The sequence below is a fragment of the Trichechus manatus genome, unplaced genomic scaffold (genome assembly GCF_000243295.1).
Source record: "Trichechus manatus latirostris isolate Lorelei unplaced genomic scaffold, TriManLat1.0 scaffold00048, whole genome shotgun sequence".
NCBI lineage: Eukaryota > Metazoa > Chordata > Mammalia > Sirenia > Trichechidae > Trichechus > Trichechus manatus.
The window spans coordinates 8,783,927-8,801,703 of record NW_004443984.1 but is presented as its reverse complement, the minus strand read 5'-3'; the positions used below and the strand labels follow the sequence as shown (position 1 = coordinate 8,801,703).

Below are 17,777 nucleotides of genomic sequence, written 5' to 3'. Positions count from 1 at the left end.
CGCATTCAGAAATGCTTGCTTGCTATCAAGATGCAATGAAGATGAAGAGAAAGGTGTGCCTTAGGTGAAGCCATACACAGCAAATCAGTGCAGAGACACAGCTCATTATAAAATGATTCCAGGCTGGTAGCTTTCAATGACACTAAAGGACATCACAGGAACAGCATGGTTACTAAGCCCATTTTAGAGCAGGTGGTTGTAGGGGAGAGATGGGAAAGAGCTAGGAGATAAAAACAATTTCTCTATCACCTTAGAAAATAATAAGAGATGTAGAAACATCTTCTTACAATACTATGGAAAAGGATAAAATGGTTACACTTATAACCAACTAAGAAGTTTATATATTACCAGAAACCACTGCCATCGTCCACCCTCCCTGCTCCTTCTGATGAGAATGTGAGTTGATTCCCACTCTGTTGCTGGGCCACATGAACCTGAGAGATACTTTACCTGCGGTATACAGTACTGAGGACCCTGGGGCACTGGGTACGGCATGGGCAGATGGTTAACCATCATGATGTGCTGATTGGCCTGATACACTGCAGTGGGTGTCTGTGCACCAGGACGAATGGAAGGACTGCTGTTCGGGATGGTAGCTCTAGGAGGCTGTATTTGAGGCCTCTGGAAAAACTGGGAAGGGGACAAAAAATATTTATTTCGTTTTTTGCAAAGGGAAATACATAAATTTTTGCATTCATGAGCTTTCCCCTTTTTTCCACTAATAGAAATCTGATAAACCTGAATTAGAAACAATATAAATGAAAAGACTGGGTTCATGAAAACCATTCTACACAATGTCAAATTTGGTTAGTGTTGTCACACATTTGTGAACAGTAGGGTAATCTCAACTGCTTCATAATGAAGTCTCAGCTATTTAAAAATAAAAATTCTGTACCATAATTAATTATTAATTTAAACATAGATGATAAAATATAACAAAAGGGGTAGCTGGTGTCTTTCTCAAAGTTGTTCTGTTGTATAAAAGCACTGTCTTTTCAAAAAGAGTAGATGGTTCATTATCAATTTATTAAAAGTAGTCCCCCCAAAAACCTACCACTCAAGTCATGTATAAAATACTCAGAAGGAAAAGAAACCTCACCAGACATAAACATTTTCATTCCAGTCCATCAGGGTCAAGCTAAACTAAAACCATTTCTAGAGTTTCCACATGCTGAACTAAGTCTTCTTTTCAAAAAGATGGGAACTCCATATTGAACAGAACCCAATTTTGCTTTCCAGAACAGTTTGCAATAAAAGTGGAGAATCTAGCCAGGCCTAGGAATGGTCTGGAATGAGCAGAGCTCAAATCTCAAAGTGCCTAAGCAGCAGGCAGCCAGTACCTGTGATTATCCATGGTTCACACTGCAGGCTTAAAAGCTTTGAAACAATCCACCAATAGTGACTTTCCAATGTGAATGTATCCATTCAGCAGAAAACAATAAATCTCACTGTAATAATACTAAAGGGGATAGAGTAACAACGAGGCCATGCATAACCAATAGTTTGTTACCTGAATGGGTCTGAATCCTCCCTTCAATTATGAAGCAAGAAAGCAGCAGGAAACAGAAAGAAAGCCAATGGAACAGCTTACAGATCAGTAGGAAGGAGTAGGACATAGCATGCAACTCAATATCTATTTAGTAATAATGGGAAAGAAGCTAGAAAAAAAGACTAGAAAACCAGAATGACAATCCTCCACTTGAGAATTTAAGGATATATAGAATCAAAGGACCAAATCGCATTAAAAATAAATAAATCCAGTGGTAAAAATCTTCTAATAGTAGGCACAAATTATAACGGCTTGAAAGGAAATGTCTGCTTGGTGGCACAAGTACTATTCCTATTCTTGGCGCTCATGGACACTCATTATGCATTATGCAATTTGACATTAGTTGTTTAGCTTCTCTACGATTCACTCTCCATCTTGAATGAAGAGTTAACAATAAGTGCCTTTGTTATTTTGAAGTTTGCAAAAGGGCTGAGAAATAACTACAAGTTTTCAGTATATATCAGATTCTTCATAAAATAACTTGCTCTTTTCAACTAACCATGCATACAAGAGGTCACTTGTATCTTCAAAGTGGAGAATTATAGTAACTGTCTAAAATATGGTCTAGCTCCAATCTCTCCTGAGTTGTTCCACAATTCCAGACATGAGTGTCCAAATAAAGGCAAGGTTGAGTTTTGACCTGAAAGTAAGGCCCACTCAGGTCTTACTTATCCTGCCCTACGCTTAAGCATCAAGTTATCCACAGGTGGTGTAAGAAGTTATTTTTCATCTTGTGCTGAAGCGGGAGAATTGGAAACCAGTACCCAAGGCTCAGCCCCATTCAGCCTTCATACCCCGGGGCAAAGAAAGCCCTAAAAAGGTTAAGTCACAGAAAAGCAATAGACGGAAAGATATAGCAGGAGAAGGGAGTGAATGGGGGAACCCAAAGTGGGGGCACATAGAGAACATCTGATGGAAATGACAAGAAAAGCAGAGAAGGCAAAGTTGGTAACACAGGAATCTGCGCTAGGATGCAACTACAACAACAGTCTTCTTATCTCCACTGACAAAATTTTGGGGACAGATCCAAGAGTTTCAGTTGGCTGCAAACAGGAACATTGAAGTAGTAAACTTTCCATTTCTGCACTGTACTTCTCTTAATTACACAGCAAATAGAATTTATTATATATATCAATGTATGCAAGTGATAAACACCTTTTAGGGATAACTTAGCATTTTCATGGAGCCCTGGTGACGCAGTGGTTAAGGCTTTGGCTGCTAACCAAGAGGTCGACAGTTCGAATGTTTGGAAACCCTATGGGGCAGTTTTACTCTGTCCTGCAAGGTCACTATGAGTTGGAATTGACTCAACAGCAATGGGCTTGGGTTTCGTTTAGCATTTTCATCATTTGGTTAATGCATCTGGAGCCACGAAAATGTTACAGGCCTCAAGGAGAAGAGAGTCCTTCATCTGCTCAACTTATTGAGCACTACGATGTCAAACACAGTGAGTAAAGATTACTAATACAGGATCTTTTCTCATCAACTCTAGAGGGCAGTCAAGACAAGGAGAATATCAAATGGACACAGGTAATGATCTAGTGTGGTTATAGTAACATCAAACTATGTCAGCACACTTAAATATTGCCTGAAGAGACATAGTATTATAGATAAAGGAAATTTAATTTTTTTAATTTATGCAGAGTAAGAAAAATATGTAAGATTCAATAGGGGCAAAATTCTCCCACAATTTAAGTCAGAATCAACTTGACGGCAATAGTTTGTTTTTTTTTTTAAATATGTGAATACTCTTCTTATCACTATTTTCCAATTGTTCTGCTGGAATTTTTAACCAGCCTGTCCAGAATAACTAAGGTTATCTCTTACTCATGGAGGCTTCTGAAGAGTATAAACTGTTTTCTTCAATGGTTTTGAAACAGAAGCAAACATTTTGTTTCTAATGATAATCCTAACATACAACTAAATCAACTATAACCACAAGCTGTGGTTATACTGACATACAATCATTTTGTTAAAACTAACACACTTCAACTTTGAAGCTAGGTAGAAATGTGATTTACATAGGCACATTCGGTAACAATAGTGAAGATTTATATAGCACTTACCAGCCACCAGCACCATTCTAAACACTTTACTTATGTATTGATTTCTCTTCACAACAAACCTCTGAGGCAGGTATTACTATTAAGACTCTCTTTTGATAAATGAGGAAATTAAGGGACAGGGAGATTAACTCACTCAAGGTCTCTCATCTGTAATTTAAACATAGTAGGGTTCTAAATCTGCACTCTTAACTGCTACACATACTACCTCTCATGAAATGAACACTTTGTATTTTCAAGAAAGGGTCATCAGTCAGAAGAAATCTTCTCTTTACAAAGGCTGAAAGGTTTTAGTGAGACCTTTACATACAACTGCACTAACGGATGCCACATCCCACAACCCATATCTGAACCCTGGTAAGAAAAATGCTCTATCAGCTAATTCACAAAATTCATGTTTAGCATCCAGGAAATAAATTTCTTCTACCTACACAACTGTAATTCTCCATCTCCCTTAAAGGAATTGAAATTTGTTCATGTTTTACTATCCTTGGCCCAACATTTCACAGACCTACTTTTGTTCAACCTTATTGAACTAAAATTTTTACAAGGACAGGCTATCTGGAACTTTTTTCTGCTCCACAAAGTACACCCTCACACATTCACACATACAACATAGAGTCTAATATCCACAGGACTGGAAAGGCTGTAATAGCTGGAAATGCAAAGAAATAAAGAGATGGATTCTCTCTCTCTTTTTATTTTCCTTCCTAACCTTTCAATTGGAAATGCAGAATTAGATTTAATAGTGGTGCAGGAAATTCAGATTCTCAGATATGTGGGCATGGTAGCAAACCATAGGTTATTAAAGAGAATGCATTAACGGATTTTCCCAAACTGCTTGCAATCCTTATGAATCCCATTTCCTCTCAGCTGAGTGATGATGAATCACTAAAAGAATCAAACTTTCTCTAGGATGAAAGGACTGTACAGGACATTTAGTCTAACCATCTATCTAAAATCTGAATCTATTCTATGACATGCCCTTGGGGTTATGAAACTTCAGCAACTCAAGACAGCTCGGTTTCATTGTTAAGCAGAGTTCTGGCACTGCAAAGTCCTTTCTACTGGCTCCAAATTTTTCTCTCTATATTACCTACTTAACGGACCAATGTCTATCCCTGAAATCACATGGAAGTCAAATTCTTCTTCTTCATAAATGACAGACCTCCATTATCTAAAGACTGCCATCACTGCTAACTTTCACACCACGGTTCGGTTTGTGTTCCAAGTCAATCATTGCCGTTCACTCCATGTCCCTCTAACAAAGATTTTGAATACCCTAAACAGTTTTCTCTTTTCTCTCAATCAATCTGCTCTTGTTGCTCAAAGTCTCACTAAGTACAGAACCAAACACAAATATGAAGGTGGGGTTTGCCCAGAATGAACTTGGTACTCACTCAATAAATATTTGTTGCTGATATATATCTCTTATTCTTGCCAACCATATTTCCATTAATGAAACCAAGAATCACAGGAGCTCTTTTGTCAACCACATTTCACTACTGATTGGTACTGAGCTCACAATAATTTAAAACCCTTAAATTATCTTTATACATAAGCTGCCAATGAGCCATGCGCTTCAATTCTGTATGTACTCTTTTTTTAAATTGTGCTTTAGGTGAAAGTTTACAGCTCAAGTTAATTTCTCATATAAAAATTTATACACATATTGTTATGTGACACTAGTTGCAATCCCTATAATGTACACTTATAGTTGTATTTTGAAGCCCAGGTGGGGAATCTTGTAGTTTGTCCCTTTGAAATTTTATCTGGTAATATTCAATCCATCATTTCAGATCCTCCAGATCTTTTTGGATTCTGATTCTACCATGCAATGTGAAAAATACAAGACCATCAGCAAACCTGACAGGCATATCATTTACCCAAGTCACTGATAAAAGAATCATCTCCTAAACTTGATTTTATTCTGTTTTAAGTCTTTTGTTTTTCTAGTTTTACTAGTATGCCAGAAGAATGGCAGAGGAAGGTGACAGCCCTCATCTCAGTAGTACCTGTAGGCCTCCAAAGGGCTACGATACATTTCAAACAGAGGCTAAACTTAGGGTACTCATGATTGCTAACTTACACAGAAACACTCCAAAAGCTGGAAGAAAAATGCTTCCTCTTGGAAAATCCTTCTAAACATGCAATATTTCATACCATTACCCAAACTTTCCTGGCAATAACATAGGTAATAAATGCTCTTTAAAGATACTGGCAATTACAGTGTATCATTTTTCAAGAATTTGTTCTCTGAAATCATCGAAAGACAAAGGTATCTCTAACAAATTACATAATAAACAGAAATGAAAATCACCTCTTCATTTTCAGCCAACTAGAAAAATCTTATTCAATCACATTAGCTCTCCCATGTGGAAAAAAGCTACCGATGTTTACTTTTGAAGCAATAAAACTCAAATCAAAAATATGCTTGTGAAATCCTTAGCTTTTTACAATATACAGTTCAGCCTACTGGAGGGATGAACAGTAAGATCTGGAATTGCTTAAGATTCTTTTTGTGTGTGAATATCTTTAAAAATTTTAAAGTGCTCTTGAGAAATATGAGTGTTACGATTCTCTGACAAGTTACAAAGGGACGGACGAGTTACAAAGGCACAAGTAGCAAAAAGTCCATATAAGGGGATATAACTCAGGTATCAATCACATGTTCTGCTAACTCATAACAATTTATAATGAAAGTTTATTCTATTCTAATTCTTTATTTTCCTGCATTTAAACAATATCACGTAATTTAGACTTAACTAAAAATCAGGAGATTTAAGCCCTGGAACTGAGCTGTCCAATACAGTAGCCACTTGCTATATGTGGCTACTTAAAATAAAACTAAAACTTTAGTTCCTCAGTCACACCAGCCACATGTCAAGTGCTCCATAGTCATATGGGGCTAGTGGCTACCATAATGGAAGCACAGATACAAAACATTTCCATCATTACAGAAAGTTCTATTAGACAGCACTCCCCTAGAGGATTATGTCAGACGGAGGAAAGAAAGCCCTAAGGATTCTGTCAGGATCAAGAAGGTGTTTTGTCAGATCATAATGTACAGCCTGAGAAATGAGCATCCTTTTAGAACACTTCAGTCACAGCTAAAAATAGACTGGGAAAAGGGTAAGGCACGCTGTCTCCCTTCAAAAGGAAATTAACACTTACCAAGGACCTATTAGGTGCCAGACACTATGATAGGCAGTACTTTGATCCTCACAACACCGCTAGAAATAGGTGCTGTTATTGTAAAGCCCCGATATTATATTATTTATGAGTGTATTTTAAAGCTGAGGCTCAAGGCTAGTTTCTAGTGAAGCTGAGATTGAACACCAGTTATGCCAACTCCCAACCTGTACTTTCTTTACTATCTATGCTGCCACCCTACAACACCAGACAAAATTGCCATTATGAACTTCTGAAAGATCCAAGAAGTCTGGTCATAAGACTATACATATATATGCTTTATCTGGTTTCCTACTCTCATCCATCAAACTCTAATGTGCCAGGTCTGGCCCCAGAGGCAAACCCCAAGCCTTCCTTTCTTTCACTTTCTGAGAAACTGCCGATAGCAATACAAATAAGTCTGAACCAGGAACTAGGACACTGAATGTAACAACATAATTTTGAGTAGAGGAACCTTTAGGGGTCATAAGGAAAATATCAACATAAACCAGTTGTTACTTCTTCCTTTCTTTTCTCTTACTTTTTAAAATCTTTTTGCAGAAAGACCCAAACTACAGCAGAAAACATGCATGTTTGCCAGCAAATACTGCTAAGTTTTATGAGGCTTAACATTTGTTTATGCTAAATTCAATTGTTTTAAATATGGCTATTATCCAGCTCTTTTGAACACTCAGTAAACTGAAGTCACATTTCAACAAACTGCAAAATGTTTTTATTCTAAGAACATTTTAAAATACCAATCCCCTGATCTGTCTCATAATGAAAAGAGTACTCAGCCATACTATATAACCAACACTTGATCTCTATTGTGAAACAAAAGTAAAATAAGGACAGGAACATAAGTAACCTTAAACCACAACCAAACAAATTCCAATGACCAAAGACACGAAATTAACAACACAAAACAGAATCTAAATTATTCCAAGTGACTTAACTCTGAATGAACTTTCTGCTGTTTCAGTTTCTAATTACCTTGGGATTTTCAAACATCAGTGTAAAAATAGTTGACATATTTCTAAAGCCAAGGGTATACCAAGGGCATACAAAATTACTTAGGATTTCTTGCTTTATCTTAAGAAAACTGTTATTCTAAAAGTTCTCTTCAGATAGTAAAATGCAAAAAGAACATCCTTATTGATCTAAAGAATACCTGCAAAAGCAAAAACTAATGGTACTAGAAAGAAGATGAGGCTGACATAATACTAACTGGAGCATGAAGTCTCTGACTCGCAAAAACTCAAAAAAAGTCCTAGCTGGTCACACATAAAAAAAGATCTTCTAAACAAAAGCACCTCCAGGAAAAACCTTCTATAGCAATTTCTTGGTTCTACTAAGAGCAAAGAAAATGTTTACTATCTAAAATCCCATTATTTGTTTCACTTCATATCACTTTATTTTATATATAAAAATATATAGGTTCTAGATTACTAAACTGGACGAGGATGTTTTCTTTTCACAAAAAATTACCTCCAAATAGCTTACCTAAATAATAGTTATTATTTTTATTCCCTACAGTGTTTACAGAACCAATGGTTACTAAGCATCCACAAAAAGTTACTCATTTGATATTGGATCTTAGAAACAATAATCACAGGAAACATTATCTAACATTCAAATTCTTTTAAAAAAAATAAGACCAAAGCATGAAAGGGTGTAAGTGATCAGAAAAGTAGCCACTGATGAATAATAAAATAAAGAAGTGAGACACCTATTCACTAGTTTCAAGGCTAGCTCTAAGTCTTGATTTAATTTTATCTGGCCAAAGCAAACAGTCACAGGTGAAAAAAATTATTTATACTTTGAATTCAACTTTAAGTCTTAAATACAACAAATCAAAAATATCCCAAGGCATAGATTTTTTTTTCTCTTAAAAGCATATTCTCTGCATACTACTTGTTAAAAAAATAAAGCACAAATACAGTATACAGGGCTTATTTGAGCAGTTATTCTGTATGCAGGGACATTAGTTTGTTTTTAAAAAAACAAGACTCAATTCAGGCCCGTTACAATGCGGCTTTTAAGGAGAAGAGGAGGAAACAGTAAAAACTCAACCTGTTGGCTAATAATCTCAACACGATTGACTGAAATCATGTCTTCCTTTCTGAGATCAGCTGACGTCAGGGTTACTAGGTGGTTTCTTTGACCCTCATTCATTTGAAATTGCCTAAAGTTAAATTCTTTGCACAGGATAAACTTTAAACAGCTTCATGGTTACCACAGTTGTCTTATCCCAGAGAGCGTTTTCCATTTTATGATTACCTATCTCCACACTGGAGCCCTGGTGGAGCAGTGGTTAAGAGTTTAGCTGCTAACCAAAAGGTTGGCAGTTCGAATCTACCAGGCTCCATGGAAACCCTATGGGGCAGTTCTACTCTGTCCTATAGGGTCGCTATGAGTCGGAATCAACTCGATGGCAAGGAGTTTATTTCCACATCATTTTTTATCTGTTCCTGAATGCATTTCACATTGGCCAGTGACCTTTGCGAACGTTCCCATACACTCTGAGGAATCTGTCAATTCCTGTTTCTTAGTTTCTCTTTTTTAACACATTCAACACTTGTTTTTCATGTACTGTATTGCTTTCATTACTCAATTCTCTATGTCTCATTTTGTATTATGAGCATTTCCTTCTCTGTGAACCTCTCAGAGCTTTAGATCTCTAACTAGTTTTAGATCTGAGGAGAAGATTCTCTTAAATATATACTTCAGTCTCAATGATTAAGTGAAAAATGGTATTACCTCCATAGAGGGTATTTGGAAATATGTGGAGGCTTTTTTGTGTGTTTTCTTTTCTATTTTTTAATTGTCCCTGGGGGAATTCCAGTGGCATTTGGAGCCCAAAGGTTGCTAAATGAACTGCAATTTACAGGTTTTTTTCATAATCAGTTATCCATCCATTCCACTGTAAAACAGATTAAAGCGGCCCCTACATCTCCTATGGATACAGAACAGCAAACTCTTCCCAATAATTTACTCTATGCCTACCACACCAGTTCAGTAACCTCCTGCTCAGCAGTGCCACTTCAATCCCATGCCTCTTCCCTCTTCTATTTCTCCAAGGTAACTACTGCTACTGCCTGAGCCAAGGGTATATACTTCCTTAATCACTTAATTCTCTGTGGTATAATAAAAAGAATTTAACTGGTATTTTAAAATGAGTACCATAGTAAAAAGCAGACCACTACCTCAAGTTTTTGGATTCAAAAGCAATGTTCTGGATTTCTGCCACATATCAAAAATCTATCTTCAAGTACTATTGTCAGAAAATATTTTTCTAGCTAATTAATAAATTATACACACATACACACTTTTCTATTTTTTTTAATGGTCGAAACATGATGTAATTTGGCAAGCATCATCCTACAGCTAAAAAAACACCAATCTGCCAATACTTTGTTGAGTCATATTACACATAGAAAGGGGACAAGACTGAAACAAATCTTTTCTCACAAAGATTTCTGAAAGTTTTCCTTGATTGTTGGAATTAAGGAAAGACAAAATGTAACACATGCCTTTAAGGCTCAGAGGAAAGTTTAGAAAACAGAATTTCACAAAGATGACTATTAATGCTTAAATACAACATCTCTATTGTAGGGCCACTGCTATTGAACACAAGTAGTAGAAAACACCCAGCCTTTAAGTTTCTGCTATATTTATCAAGATGTTTAAAAATTTCAAGATTAACAGTCTTCAAGAGACTGGCTATGATTTCTGGCCAGTGTATCTCATTGCAGCCACCACTCATCTGTCAGTGGAGGCACGCATGTTGCTATGATGCTAAACAGGTTTCAGTGGAGATTCCAGGGTAGGAAGAAAGGCCTGGCTATCAATTTCCAAAAATCAACCATGAAAATCCTATGGATTGTAATGGGCTGATCAGCAACCAGTCATGGTTATGGTGCAGGACTGGGAAGCATTTCATTCTGCTGTGAAACGGGTTGCCATGAGCCGGGAGCCAGCTCAAGGGCAGCTAACAACTCTTAATAAGAGGTCCCTGGGCTATTTACCAATATGGTTCTGGTTTCAAAAGTCACCCAGTAATCTATGTCACAGACAACACTCCAAAATAATGGCAACCAAAGATACTGTTAAAGGTAAAATCGGCCTTAAGCTGTCTGAAATTATTTTCAAAAGAAGCCAAGGTTTAACAAACATTAACAAACAAATTAAAGAATGCTATATAAAGGAGCTCATAATTTTTGCTCAATTTCTTGTCTCCACTTAATCCACAAATAGTTTCTTTTCACTCTGCTTCTTGAGCAGAGATTGCCAGGTGTACCTGTCAGGAGTATCTGGTTTGATCCCTGCCTAAAATTCAAGCCTTGCCTCTATGGTCCTTGACTAAAAAAAAAAAAGAATTTTTTTTCAATTTATACTCAACCACATTACCTAAAAGAGAGTCTCTCGATGAGGCAAATGGCTAAGCACTCGACTACTAACCTAAAGGTTGGCAATTTGAACCCACCCAGAGGAGCTCTGGACGAGAAGCCTAGTGAGCTGCTTCTGAAAAGTTGCCATCATGTGCTGTCGAGTCAATTCCAACTCACTGCAACCCTGTAGGTCAGAGCAGGACTGCCCCACAGAGTTTCCTAGGCTTTAATCTTTACAGGAGCAAATCATCAGGTCTTTTTTCCCGCAGAGACACTGATAGGTTCACACCGCCAATCTTTTGGTTAGCAGCCAAGTGCTTAACCATTGCACCACCAGGGCTCCTTATGCTAAAAAAATAGCCATCTACTTCTTCTCTGAGTTCTCCTACAAAGTGCCTTTGTTGTTATTGTTGTTGTTGTTAGGTGCTATCAAGTCGACTTCAACTCACAGCAACTCCAAGTGATAGAGTAGAACCGCCTCATAGGGTTTTCTAGGCTGTGATCTTTATGGGAGCAGATCACCAGGTCTTTCTCCCCCGGAGCTGCTGGGTAGGTTCAAACTGCCAATCTTTTGGTTACCAGCCAAGCACTTAACCATTGTGCCACCAGTGCTCCTTAAAGTGCCCTTAACACCTCAGAATTTGCTTGGCCTTTATATCCTCCAAATTCCAGGCCTACATTTTCAGAAACAGAGCTGTGTATTAAATAACTCTAAGACAATAACAGCCTTCAATTAAACAATATACGTTTACTCAGTAATAAGACTTCCAAAGTATGACATCATAGGTAAACACTAGTACCATTTCTCTCATTTTATCAAACTGTACTATGTTGCACAACAATATTAAAAACCAATGCTACTTACTGACTTGCTTTGTGACAGATGCTTTACCTATATTATCCCTAATGTAAACTATATTTATCCCCATTTTAAATATGAAAAAACTGAGGCTCAGAAAAAGATTTACTTAAGTGACCCCATTGGTGACATAGTAGAACTGGTAATATGAACATAGGTCTGTTACAATCTAAAGCCCAACTGTTCCCTACAACAACAGGAGAAATGTTTCAGAATACTCCACAAAAAGCTATCTGAGAGGAAAAAAAATCTGCAAGTCTTTTTGTTTCTCTGACACAAACTCCTTTGGTAGATTTCTAAATAACTTAACGTTAACATATATATTTTTGAAATTTTAATTTATACAATCACCTCATTAAAAAAAAACCAATAGGTTAAAAATATTCAAATTAAATAACAAAGTTATCTATTTTCTATATATCCTAAGAATAAAGATAATTCTATGCAGCAAATGAATATACATTACTGCTAATCAATTTGTTATTAGGTCTAGTTAGTAACTGAGAAGTAAGTGGTTTTAGAAATATTAATGCTATTTTATACACATCAATACAAGTTATATCAGAATGTTAACAAAAAACCCTTAGAATGTTGCCTGTTCAAGTCAGTTAAATTTAAGCTTAATACAGATATCTACAAATTGTGAGAACTTAATATATCTAAAATTTTTCAAAGCTTCTCTAAATTCAAAGCCATCTTTTTTTTTAAGGGAAAAAACTGTAATCATTAGTTTTAAACTGTACCATGAACAGAAGCAAATGGATTTGTTAATAACAAAACGCAATGAAATTAGTAAACAAAAAGAACTGAATCATATCAGATAGAAGCTACTCTTGAAGAGAGTAATTTGATGGCAGCATTCTAAGAGTTAGCAGCTACTAAAGCTCTCACCTATTAGTTAAGGGTGATAGTGAAGGGGCAAGAGTACAGTACCTGATGATGGGCAGGTCGAGGCCCCGCTGCAAACTGAGAAAAGGAGGGAAAACAAACACAAAAGGAAAGGCACAAAGAGTCAGAAACACCACAACAAAAACCAAAATGTCACACAATATGCCAAAAGAAAAAACCCACAAGAAAAAAAATAAAAACAAAAAACACAAACAGTCAAAGCTTTGCTGCAGGACAGTGACAGACAGGTACTAAGAGTAAACAGGTTAACACCACCAACTACCAGGAACAGTTTGTCATTTATCAGCTGGAGAGAAGCAGCTATACTGTCAGGCACCTTAGGGTGCTCTCTGATAGGAATGCTTTTTTAAAACCCTAAAATAGGGCAAAAGAAAGTATGAAACACTAGTGATTATATTAAAACAAGCATTTGGAAGTCAAGAATGCTTGCATGTAACCAATATAGTTGAAGGGAATGAGAAATGCTTTCATATTGCAAGAAACAGCCAGGTGGTAATTATAATGTCCAACAGGAAATAAAGAATATAACAGGACTGATATCGAATTTTCTTAAATGGGTATCTCATACATGAAATCGAAGTTTTAATACCTTCCTTTATATCTGGAAGTTAAAGAATAACATTTTATAATAACATGTATTTAAATGTAAATGTAATTAACTAGTAAAGCTTAATAGCAGGCGTATCAAGGAAAACAGCTAGCAAAGAACACTGTTCTCTAACATGATTAATCAAAGTGCTACTATTATAAGCTCAAGAAGAAAAAAGAGTAAAGAAGTCAACTGAGTACTTTCTCAATTACTATTTGTAGACAACAGCAAAAACACTGTACATGTGTATCTACTGCTACCTGATACTGAGAATAAAAGCAAACATAACTCCTCAGCTAAATCATAAAGTACTTGAAAGTAGATAATTTATATTCCAACTTTTACTCTTAACTTAGAATTAAAAAGAAAAAAAACAAGAAGAAGAAGAAGAAGCTTTTTCGTCCATGAAATTTTTAAGACTAAACCTCTAAGATCAAATAATTCATCATCAGAGGAAAATTCAGCTACCAATGCATTTTTACTAAAAAGGACAGAAAAGTACTGAGGCATGGAGAGACATGTCCTGGCTACTAATACTTTAGTAATACTTAAACCACCCTCTTTAATAGTGAAAACAAAATATATAGAAAGCAGTTTTCAATACAAACTATACAGGGTTTTAATACATTTAAGGAGCTGGTTGTTTTATTTTCTATGATACCTTCCTTCTGTCAGCTCATCACTACAGCTGGATTAGATTGAATATTAACTAAAAATAATCCCTACTACTTAGAATTTAAGTTTCGTACAATGGTAATTTGCAAGAGATTTGGAATTATTTCCCTAACTGCCATTATTTCATACAAAAATTTTTCCACAAACTGTAGTGGAACACAGGCCACAATATGAAAGATGGCTGAAGACAGTGCTACCAAGAATTCACCCGAGAAGCTAAAATGTCACCTATTGTCAAGTAATGAAAAATGCCTTAACATGGAAGTTATTCAACATAACTTAAGGAAACCCCAAGGACCTATATGCTTAGAGTGTGTTAAGTCAGCCACTATATTTGGCTAACCACTGTAATACAGTTTTTCAATGATGATAATGGCAGCTATATTTCTTGAAGACAACTTTCTCTTGAAAGAAACTAAGGTCCATATATGCAGTTTTTCAATTATGAGAAGAAAACAGATCACAGCTCTACTATGAACATTAAGTTTCAAGAATAGGCAACACCACCCACGTGGTATGAATGGGGGTGGTGGTGGAAGCGAGATGTTTCTTAATAATACTTTTGAAGAAAATGGGAGAGAAGGGCCATGTTAAAAAAATTAACCCGAGTATAGCAGTACCTGTCTTATCACTGTTCCACAGAAAGATCCCATTTCTAAGGCTCTAAAAGTTGAAACTTTATATATTTGGAATGTTCCAGTAAAAAGAGAAACTTTCTATGAACAAGAGGAATACCTTATAAAATTATGTATCTATTTCAAAAATATAAACCAACATACAAGTTAGTGGGAAAGTGTCCTGGGAAAGTACCCTAGTCTATTTTGCACTAGTCACCATTGGCTATTGAGTTTTTCATTTGGAATGACAACAGTCTTAATCCTATGGGTAGCTGTAAGCAACAGAACAAACTGTAGTCGCTGCTGGCTTGTATTAAAAATAGAAACTTTTGTTTCTTTTTTTTTCCTTTTAGGGGTCTTAAGATGGTGAGGATTGTAGATATAAAGGAAAGCAGCCTTCTGTGAACTTGGATCCAATGTTAATGCCACCTACCCATTCACTCACATATCGTTCTATGCACAGTTGGTAACCGGGCATAGCCAATGTAACATTGATGTAACTTTGGCACTTAGCACTGCAAAATGTAAAAATCACCAATGCTTACAGGTTACTGCAAAAGCCAAACTGTCCCCCTCTCCCAATTAAACATTCTATCACTTCACTATTTTGGACAGGCTATTTAAAAATAAACTACTGTTTAAGAGTTCCAGTATAACAAGAAAATGGAACAGATTGGTAAATTTCACTGAAGTTTAGTATTTTTTTAAACGGGATTTCCCACAATATAAATTTAAGTAAGATACTAAGCACTAAATAGAAATACAGGCACAAAGATGACCTGAGGGATGGAGGGGGGCCATTTGAAGCCAGTTGGATTGCAAAGGCAGCTGTCCAGGGAGAACAGAAAAGCCTAAACTGTGCAATTGCCAATGGCCCATTAATGCAGAAATAGAATGGAGTAAGCTTTAGCTGCTCTACAAAGCCACAGGAGGGGTCCTCTCCTTATCTCCTTAGTGCAACAGCTTACCTCTCCTCACCGGTTGGGACAGCTGTGGAATGGATGGGACTAGACTATGGCAACTTGAGATGTAAAAATAAAACGCAATCCTGCCAAATTTCATACCCCAACTTCAACCTCCCAGCATCATCACAAATGAAATAAAGAAAATTGGACCCAAAACAACAAGCAAGAGTAGTCTGGGGTCTGCTAGTCTTGCACTTGTTTTGGGATATGTAATGGAATGTTATGTGTGTGGTTTTTAGTAATGGGAGTGGTAATGGTCACTAGCAGAGCAGATGGCAAAAATTGCATAGAGACTAGCACCTGAAGACTTTATGACCACAGAAAAATGGCTGACAACTGCAGACAATCTCCCCCTTGATATACAATTATAAAATGGAAAGGAGGAAAAAGAAGCCTTGAAATTTATCTTTTTAAATCAAATTACCTGAAAGGGATATCTCATTTGAAGTTTAAAATAAAGAAAAATCTAAACCCCAATTACTCCTGTCTAATTCCCAATAGAGAAGACCACCCAATTTGTTATTCTTTTCCCCACCATGCCTAGCAGAAACTGCCATGCTAGGTTAAACTTTCAGAGAGGAAGCAATCAATGCATTTCTGTTCATCAGCCAATAAATGGATGTGGTCAAAAATAATGAGTGCCAGAGGCACCACTGCCTGCAAGAAGTACAGTTTGTTATATTGCTTACAATGCAGTATTTTATCCAGCCTCTTCCAGCCAAGGACCTGTAAACAGGAGTCTGTTCCAAAACCTTCCTCCGCTTCCAGTTGTCTGTGCAATGTATTGGCACTGTTCTGCTGGGCTGTCAAAAAAACTGGTTTAGAGATGCAGCTCTTCAGTCAGGTTCTGCGCCAGTTCTAACCATGTAAATTTTCCTTTTTTTCAAATAAGAAAAAAAAAAAAAAACAAGGGAAAAAAGAGGGCCATAGAATTCTTTGCAATAAGAGCTTACCATAATGTTCCATATTTAATGATTAGAACCGGGGCCTATCTAAATTGATCTGTGAGATCTCAGACCTATTTCGAGTAGTCAAATGTCCACATCCCCAAGTCACTCTCAGAACAAAACTTTCATCAGACATCTTGTTGACCATTTCAGCAAAAAAAAAAAAAAAAAAAAAAAAGAGAGAGAGAGAGAAAAGCAAACAGGCAACTGGGACTAAAGTCCCACCTCACTCTTTAGAATGGGTTCTTCTACCCACTGGGGAGAACCAGGATCTAGGAACAGGTATTGGAGAAAAGGACAACAGGGAAAAAGGAAGACAGAGGGTAAGAAAGATTGTGTTTTGGTGCAGTCTATGCTGTCCTAGCTCTTTGAGCAATTCTTTGGTATATTTCAACAATTCTAAATTCATGCAGAAAACCAAAAGAATAAGAGCTAATGCAATGAAGTATTCCCATACTACAAGCAAAAAGCAAGGGTGGGAACAAAAAGAAGGTCCCTGTAGTCTGAGGAAAACACAGAACTGAGGTACAAAGAGATACAATGTGAGATGTTACAGAAGCACCTTCTAGCCAAAGCTAATCATGCAGGACAGGAGATGACTTTCTAAAGAATGGACAGCTGAAGCGACTGCACACTTTTCTGGAACAGAAGATGATCTTTGAGTAAATTCTCAGTCTTTGCAGTACTTATTGCAATCCATGTAAAAGATTAGCACAGAGGATGACAGCATTTACATTTGTATGACAATTTATTTACCATCTGAAGAAATGAATACACCCATTGGTGTATGTCATGCATACGTCCACATTGTCAAATAGTTAGAACTAATCCAGTGACACTGACTCAGTAATCTTACTTCCTAAACCACTGGAAATTGTGAGTCTAATTAATGAAATTCAAGTTACCTTCAACATCATTGTGCTTTACTCTTCTCCTGAATTTTGAACAATACAACTGATAAATTAAGAGCTGAAATGAAGCAAACTTGAATGCAAACAGGCTTTAAAAAAAAAAGAAAAGAAAATCATGCCATAGAAAAGTA

At 36.5% G+C, this 17,777-nt stretch overlaps 1 protein-coding gene across 7 annotated transcripts in view; it reads right to left on the bottom strand.

Annotated features, from left to right (window-relative positions):
- EIF4G3 (eukaryotic translation initiation factor 4 gamma 3) overlaps positions 1-17,777 on the bottom strand; it is a 348,277-nt gene that overhangs the window by 167,624 nt on the left and 162,876 nt on the right. For 5 of the 7 annotated variants that reach the window (XM_023732128.1, XM_023732130.1, XM_023732129.1 and 2 more), the window contains exon 1: positions 451-16,342. In XM_023732128.1, coding sequence (XP_023587896.1) covers positions 451-786 — 336 coding nt within the window. In that variant the 5' untranslated portion in view covers positions 787-16,342. Of the gene's footprint in view, positions 1-450; positions 16,343-17,777 lie in introns of those variants that run through there. The other 2 variants (XM_023732132.1, XM_023732133.1) reach the window with 1 other exon arrangement.